This window comes from Pyxicephalus adspersus, chromosome 4 (assembly GCF_032062135.1).
Source record: "Pyxicephalus adspersus chromosome 4, UCB_Pads_2.0, whole genome shotgun sequence".
NCBI lineage: Eukaryota > Metazoa > Chordata > Amphibia > Anura > Pyxicephalidae > Pyxicephalus > Pyxicephalus adspersus.
Window position 1 is genome coordinate 84,776,940 of NC_092861.1, and position 8,891 is coordinate 84,785,830.

General features: G+C 32.7%; 1 protein-coding gene across 1 annotated transcript in view; it reads right to left on the minus strand.

Moving 5' to 3' along the window:
- The window catches only part of TRDN (triadin), a 223,256-nt gene that overhangs the window by 12,303 nt on the left and 202,062 nt on the right, over nt 1-8,891 (minus strand). Inside the window, exons 40-47 of the mRNA XM_072410214.1 lie at nt 8,690-8,731; nt 8,563-8,607; nt 6,897-6,941; nt 5,891-5,935; nt 4,947-4,994; nt 2,241-2,288; nt 1,583-1,699; nt 499-546 (exon numbers count right to left, since the gene is read on the minus strand). Of these exons, the coding sequence (XP_072266315.1) occupies nt 499-546; nt 1,583-1,699; nt 2,241-2,288; nt 4,947-4,994; nt 5,891-5,935; nt 6,897-6,941; nt 8,563-8,607; nt 8,690-8,731 (438 nt within the window). The remainder of the gene's footprint in view (nt 1-498; nt 547-1,582; nt 1,700-2,240; nt 2,289-4,946; nt 4,995-5,890; nt 5,936-6,896; nt 6,942-8,562; nt 8,608-8,689; nt 8,732-8,891) is intronic.

The window sequence follows — 8,891 nt, forward strand, 5'->3', positions numbered from 1 at the left end:
TACATTTACTAATAGCAATGTAGTTTGATGGTCTGTCTAAGGGCACCTTGCCAGCTACACAGTCATTTGTACTGTAGCACTGGTTCCTAAAGAACCAGCATCTGCATATTTGACAGCGGGTGGTAGTGATTGATAACAAACTACTCGCTGTTGCCCCATTCATTCTCTCTGGGGCTGCAGGGGGTAGAAATTACATGTAGCATGACCTATGAAATAGAACATTCGCCACAACCTCATTGCTAGTCTGAGCATAGCCTAAATACAGTAAATAGTATATATAGTATATATTGCTGAGTACTATAGTACTACTCTGAGCAGGTGATCATGATGGTAGCCATGAAGCTAAATCGAACATTTACCACAAATATAAAAGCTTAAATACAAACTTTTTCAGATTGTTGGTTAAAGTAAATAAACTATTTTCAATACTACCTAAACTATTTTTAACTTTCTTTCATCCACAAAAATCAGAAATATGGTGTTTTTTTTAATTGTTACCTTTTTTTGGCTTAACGGGTTCCACTTTATGTTCTGTCACTGGAGGTTCTAGAAATTAAAATACAAATGTTATTACATACTGAAGAATGATGAAATGTTTTATAACAGACATTTCATGAAAATATAAATAATTAAACTATATCCAACTATATCCTGTATACACCCATTAAGTTTACACATTTTACTTTTAAACCTTTAAAACTACATTCTTGCTTGCTATCTTCAAACATTCCATTTTTTTATTATTCTTTACACCCTACCATTTTAGTTACAGTAAATTACTACAGTACCAAAAAGCTGTGTCACTTTATCACTTTATCTTTCATGTGTAATTGCCACCAGTCTTGTAAGCTGCAACTGTATTTTTTGATTGCACAGAATCAATCAAGATCATTTTTTTCCTCTAGGGTTTTGCAATCATGGCTGTAATATTGGTTTTATTACTCTATGAGCTGATTTGACAATTTACTCATTTTAGTTATTTTCCTGAGCAAAGTTCACTTTGTTCTGCATAGTAAAAGCTGCAAATACAATAGCCAGATACTCCAATGTGCTGCTCTCCCATCTGCAGAAAAAGTTTTATTGGTGTTACTGGTTTGCTTTAATCATAAGAACTAGGTGAATTGGATGTGGAGTAGAAAAAGTAGTAAAAAACTAGTAATATCTTTTGTATCAACAACAGGCAGACCACATGACAAGATCATGTGAGTTCCTGAAGATTACTGAATTAAAGTGGACTTTTTTCTAATTGTTTCATTATGGTTTTAAGGACACCGGACTTTCATTTCTAAATTTTTTTTCCATCAACTTAAACATGAACTGCAAGACAGGACTTTGATTACATTTTGCAAACAAAAAACTAAGAAAGAAAATTTGATGGCAAAAAGGTGAAACTGTACTTTGTGTTTTTGCCATCCACTGTCAATCCTCTTTTAAACTGCAATGTGTTCCCTTCTTATTCACTAAAACTTAAAGGCCTTAACATAAAAGATTGAAATTTGCATTATTTGGACTGACCTTTTGCATATCAACATAACAAATTATACGGGTATTATACATGTCAAAGTATACCATTTTTACTTACCTACAGTAACATTATACAGTGGGTATAAAGAAAGATTCAGGTCTCCTCCTAGTCGGGCAATTCCTGCCTGAAAGTCCTGAAGAGCAGCCAGTATCTTCAAAAGAGCACTTGTCTCTCCTGAATAATAAAAAATGCATTAGCAAACGTAATCATGTTACTTTACATTAAAGTAAGAATACCTCCTTTAAAAATGTACTTATGCATCTTGTTATTTGGACTACATATGCAGACATTTTTTTCCAACATTCTACTATTGTTCAAAGTGTCTTTAAATTATTGTCCTGCCCAAAGCACATCAGGGGTGGTCACAGGCACTTCATTTGCAGACAGCCACAGAACACTACCACCCATGTGCCAATGTAGATAATGTTGCCATGTTACCCAAATGTGGAATTTACATTAGAGGGGTAAACAGGAGCATAATCTCCACCCATCACTGTTTTTAATTTTGGATCATCCCACACCATTTTCAGGATTGTAGATGGGTTTTAAATAATGATGACAAGATAATCTTTTATCTTTTATGCAGTAAATTGTCCAACCCTGGTATTTACATTCCAGAGTGGGTCAACTACAAAAAGCTCTCCCTGCCTTTCTTGGTTAAATTGGCAAGCATGACAAATGATGTGATAAATATTTTTGGATAGTGTTCGCTTACCTATTTTGGGCTCCAATAGTTTTTGGTCCTCTTTTTCTGGAAGTGTTTCTGTATAAAGCAATAAAATGTGAACACACTGGTTGGAAGAAATGAAGGAAGCTATCATTCATCCTAGTAGAGGATCTGTGACCAATGGCAAAGTTTAACTTTTGCAAGGGATTGGATCAGGGCAAGATGAGTATCACAGTAAGAGCAATGTGTGTTTTTAACATTTGGTCAAGCTATTTATAAAAATATTAAAATAAAACAGTAATAGTAAAAAGATTCACTTTACAAAAGTAAACCTTCTTTGCTCTTACATTTAAACAAATCCTTTATGTTTCTGTATTTCTGAACATGAATTGATATAATTAAATAGCTATTTCCAGATGTTATTATAATTTCTTCAAAAAGTGAATTTGTATTTAAGATTTGGAGGACCTTATCTATGAACGTAAATTTACTCCGATTTCGGCAGTTCTCTCCCATATCCTCCTTTTACTCAACATAAATAGATGTTTAAAGCACCCAAAAGAAATAGACATCAAAAACAGAAATTTTTGAAAATGAAGGGTTTATTTAGTTCTGGTGTCTTTTGTACCTTTATATAGTATTCTTTCTTATTTAGTCCCACAATATATCGCCAAGAATGTTTTAACTTATGTGAAACTTCTGAAAGAGCTCTTAGATAAATGCTAGACATATAAACAGAAACATTATGATAAAAGTTCATCTCTTCTATTCTCTCACTCAGCTCTCTAGAGGCAATAATTTTTATTAGTTAAAATGTACCCCATTGAGAATGGAGAAAAGCAATGCTTGGTTTAACATTCAGCTATACAGACACAATTGATCTGTACAAAAAAGCAGCAAAGTAGGACAATACAACAAATCGATATACCAAGATACCATAGTGACAAAGATTTTAGAAAAAATATCTCTCAAGTTCTATAAATTTTCTTTTTAAATTATTGAAATTGTTTTAAATTTGTTACACATCAATGATTTTCTAAAGATTTAATGGCCTGATGGTCTGCTATTTTTACAGTGAAGAATACACACTTGCAAATATATTGAAGATTTTGACAGACATTTCTTTTTCCCCAATGTGCTTTGTTTTAAGAGTACTCCCCTTCTCCAGATAAAACATAACTAACTGCAGTTATTTATTAACTGTATCATATGTTTAAAGGCTCAATGCACCTTGGGTTTTCATTGATCTCAAATAGATTTCAAAGCTGTTAAATGCACTGGCTAATGTATGTTTTCTTTCTTCATATTTTATATTATCCACATTCTAGCTTGCAGAATCTGTTCCATTTGCACTTTCTCTTTGTGGTAAGTTAAGAAGGTGAATGATATAATTTTTCTCTCACAGGAAGTTCTATGTAGGTTTTGCTTTCATTTTTTGCCAGGAATCACACATTACTAGGCTTTTCAATTCCTATCCTAATCCTCTTTTTCTCATGCTCTTCAGTCAACTACTTGTTATTTGTTTGACTAAATGCAGATACTGTATCTATCAACACAGAAGGAAGAGCACATGGCCAATTTCTCAGAAGCTGCATTGTTCCTTGCAGTAATGTACTCTTCTCCTTACACAAATTTAGAAGCATAATGGCATACTAATGAGAAGTATTAGAAAGCCTATGCCCTCTTTATTGCAGTCAGCAGAGACCAAGTCAACAGCTTATAGAATCCTTGGTTCTGTTTACTCTGTCTGTACAAAAGCTAAGAAATCACAAGACATATACTTTTACAAGTAGGCAACTTGCAGAGTATTTTCATTAAAACAAAATTTGAATTCTACTTTAAATCAGTTGAAATTTTGCATTTATGTAGGACCTCTGCATTTTTTCCAGTCATGATCAGCCATCATTGCAGACGGTTAATAATGGTGTCACTGGATCTAACATCAGGTATATAAAAAAAAAATAAAGTTTTTTTTTTTAGTAATTTCTTTACCATTTGGATTAGGAAATGAAAAGATAAAAATAAAAATTAAAGAGGAACTATACTCAAAAATCCAAAAAAAAAATAATACACTTACCTTCAATCCTGCAGGGCAGTCCGATTGCTCCAGGGGGGTCCGACATCGAGTCCAGCGTCGGGTCCAGCGTCGTCTTGGCATCCGATCCGGGCGCCGCCATCCTCGCCTTCACTTCATGCCTTCACTGGGTTCTTCATCCTACGTCACCCGACCCAGGCGCAAGATTGGGTGATGTAGGATGAAAAAAAAATGTGGGCAAATTTTTTCTCTTTGAGCAAAAAGGATCCTTCTGTGCATGCCCGAGATACTCAGGCATGTGCAGAAGGCGCGCCCAAGAGCCTCCTGGGATGCCTGACGTAGGTGTCTCGGGAGGCTGTGTGCTCGCATTCATTCTCAACTGCCTAGGCGGCCGAGAATTAGGGGGCAGTGCTGCACCCCTTTTTTTTTTTTTAAAAAAAGGAAGTTGCACCAACAAAAAAAAAAAAAACAGAATTTTACCTTACATAAAAGTGTTCTCTACCGTTTTATGTAAAGTGAAAATTCGGAGTTTAGGTATGCTTTAACCAAAATAGTACTTGATTAAAGTTTGACTTTATAAAAGTTTAGTTTTTAAAATTGGATCCAAGTCTGCCTCACAAGTCAGGCAAAATAATAAGTTCATTGATTTCCACTTAAATTACCTATAGTCAATGATGGTGGAGATGTAATAAATTATAATATTGTTTTAACACAATTACCTTTAGATACTTCTGGTTCTTCAACAGCTTGTTTTGGAGGTTCCTCTGCTAAAGATAATGTGAAATTGTGAATTACAGAATAATGCATTTCTAAACACCTAATTATTGTGGGTTTTAGAACATTAAAAAAAAAAGATAAAATAAGATTAATGGCTTTAATTTCGTACATGCGTACATTCATTATGAAAGAAATTTGATGGTATTTCTTAGGCTCTAATAAATTCCTTTTCTTGTATTATTTCTGATTCTACTAAAATAAATAGAGTTTATTCAAAGTTTATTGAAAGGGAATTACTCATTTATAGAGTTTATGTCCTTGTCAAGTTTATTGGTGTTCAGAATAAATTTATAAAACAAAAATGCAATAATTACTAAAACATTTAGGGCCTTATGGACAGAAACATGAGCGCACAAGGAAATACATATTTGCTTAGAGCAACCAGCTTCCCTTTATTACTGAGGTGCAGGGATTTAAATGAAACAATCAGAACATATCTTTTTGTGGTCCAACTAAAGCAATGTTAATTCTTATTAAATTATTAAGTTCTTACACTTAATGATTAGCACCTAATATTAATTTCCCTTTTTAATTAATGAAGATGTGTGATGTTTAAAAGGGCACGTATCCAATAAATAAAGCCTGTAGTGCAGGATGTAATAATTCACTAGTGGCATAAACATTTTAAGTCTATCACACACTTGTTACCAAGTAGTTACTGCTCAATAATTGTTTAAATGGAATTAAAACATATATTTAAAATGGAAAGTAAAAACAGAAAAAAGCTATACTAATTGGATTTGTATTCTAGTTTAAGTTTTTCAAGTAAAACAAGTCTAAAGACTGGCAAAGAATTGTCAGAGGGAATCTTTTGGTGGTTGATACTCATTTAAAGATGAACTTAGTTAAAGGTAAAGTATATCTCTACAAAAGTTATATTTTTTACCTTTTATTTCAACAGCAGAGGGTTGTTGTTCTTGTATGATGGCCTCTAGAAGTAATGCAAAATAACTACAGTAAAACTTTTGGAATTAGAAACATTCTTAAACATAAATTACTAAATGAAATATAACAAAATAAACCAAATACTATATAACAGCAGCACATTACACCACTGTTGTCCAATGGTTGTACATCACCTATGATAAAATCTCTCTTTTATCTGGTAGCCACTGAGAAAAATGACCATTTTCGAACAGGGGTGGTTAAAGCATAAATCTCCTTTATATTACTCTGCTGGCAAGGGCAAACATTCCCCTGTATACAGAGGAGATCAGTACAAACATGTTCCCGGTGGTAGGTAGAATGACTTACATACCTAATTTCTTTAGTATTGCAGTAGAGGGTACCATTCAACTATTGTGCATTTGTCTGTGTAGTTCTAGAAGGTCATATTATAAATGATAGTAGTAGTAAGTCTCATTGTGTTTAAAGCGACAATGACAGCTCAGTTAACTTAAATCAATTACCATGGAATGGATCAAAGCAGAAGCTGCTTGTCTAAGAATAGGATGGGTGGTATGAAATTTGTGAAACCATCCTGTTCAAATGACATAACCAACATTTACACATATTTAAATCCCCATATCTTTCTTAAAGGATGAGCATTATCCTTGGTATATATTCAGTAGTGATTTAGATTCTGTGCCATTTACATAATGTCACCAACTATTTTCATTACAGTGACTAACAATACTTTAACAGTCAGGTAGAATAATCTAAAAAACAACAGCCTTGGTCAGAGAATTCAAAGTCTACTGTGTACAAATGCTGATAAAATCTACTCATCCTGAGTTTCCATGTTGGATATGTTTTTTGAAATATAACTACCAGTATAGTTCACTGACTGTAATTTTGTCTCCAAAATTTTTGGTTTACTTATACACTACATAAAAACATTTATAACATGCCCTCAAAAACATGTCAAAAATAATATTTTTTTAAAAATGTACCTTTTATTTCAGTGGTTGGAAGTTCTTTTTCTAATACAGGAAGCTCTGCAATTTAAACCAAAAGCAGTTTTAGAGAAAAAATACCACACTTAATATAGGTAATATAAAAAGAGAGCTACCATTTGCAATGTAAAGATGTAAAGTATGTTTTACATGAATGTGTGTATATATATATATATATCATGTTTGAATATAAATATTTTTTTTTATTTACAATATATAAAAACTGAGAAAAGAAAATTAATTTATATTGTACTTTTAGTACAATACTTTTTTTTTTGTACTATAGGGCTGTTGTAATAATAAAGGTCTATACCAATACTTTCTGATGAATGATCTTGTGTCGATGAAGAAGTTTGGTCAAACCCAATTTAGGAATACCAGGGGAAAGTTACTGTCAATTTAGTTATTAATGTAATATTTATTATATGTTTAATAGTTCTTTCTTGCTATGTGCAATCAAAGTACTATTGGATTTCAATGAAATGGCCTACATTTGACCTTGGAATATTATTATTAAAAACAAATAAAATTCTACATCTAGTCCTAGCTAAAAGTAAATCTCCGACATAATATTTTTTTAATGTTAGACTAAGGCATAGTGCAGAATATCTACACTGAAATGTTCCACATTGCTGCAGGTGAAATTGCTCCATGTTACACACTGATCTTTCCAGCAATAATGCTTTGGTATTGTTAAAATATTAAGGTATGAAGAGACAGGCCAAACTGATATTTCAGATTTTCATAAAAGTGGGATCTTTATATTAGCTAGTATTTTCTTTCCTATATCTCTCAGGGGCTTTGTATGAGCTGTTCAGCTCAGGATATACATTCTATACATTTTCAGTAGCAATTACAAGGGACTATCATTTTCTCTCAGTATATCTGAAGAGATTACTTGAGATTATTTTATTTAAATGCCACAAACAATGAGCACACCCAGGTAGACAAGAATGAAACAAGTGCTATATGAACCCAAGGATAAGTCCATCAAATATTTTGCTTTTGACCTATTAGACGTATTATGTGTTTTAGCTAAAATTCACTTCAGCTGTAAAATTGTTTATTTAAAAAACTGTACAAACACCTGTGTTATTGCTTATAATAAGGGTAATTGCTTTTAATATAAAATCGAAATGTTTTGTTCTTTATTCAACAATTCTTATTACCATATTTTCACCTAATTTTCTTTTCAGACTGGATCGTAATTGGTAATGGCAGGCTCTTTAATAGACTTGTTCATATTTCTTTTTTAAAAGTGATATTTCTCTTAGCCCACACGGAAGTTTTGTGGGTAGCAATGGAGCCTGCAACTAGGCCCAGTTCTCACACACATAAACCCTTCACCACGATGGGTGACCATGCTGGCCAGTAGGAATGTCTGAGAGAAAGAAAACTTTGAGCAAAATTCCCCACTAGTAAAAAGTGCCAAAGTTTTGCCTGTTAGAATTATCTAAGATTTAACAGTGAAAGGAAGGAACTCAAAGCTAATGCAGGTACATGCAAGCATCATTCATTGCATCTGTGCATAATGTCATAATAAAAATACAAAATAATTACAGTAAAAAAATGTCAAACTATAATTATTACTGTACATCATATTTCAATCGAATGACAATTAAAATGGATTTAGTTTCATAATAAGGCTATAGTCATGCCATACCTTCTTGTGGTGGCTCGGTAGGCTTTACCTCCTCCTTCTGAGGTTCTAAATTGAAAAATATTTATGGGAATTTTACCAAAATTTTAGAGGCAAGTACACACACATACAATACACACACTAATTTTACCTTTCATTTCTGCTTGTGGTTTCTCTTTCACCCTGAGAAACTCTGCAATTTTAATAGAAATAGAAAATTTAATGGGATTTATAGTGAATCTTAGCAAATTCAAATTTTGACTCAATATTTGTGAATTTGCCTTGAAGAAAAAGTAAACGCTAACTGAATGCACTATGTTTCAAAACCAAGGTCCTGCTTTATTAAAGCTCTC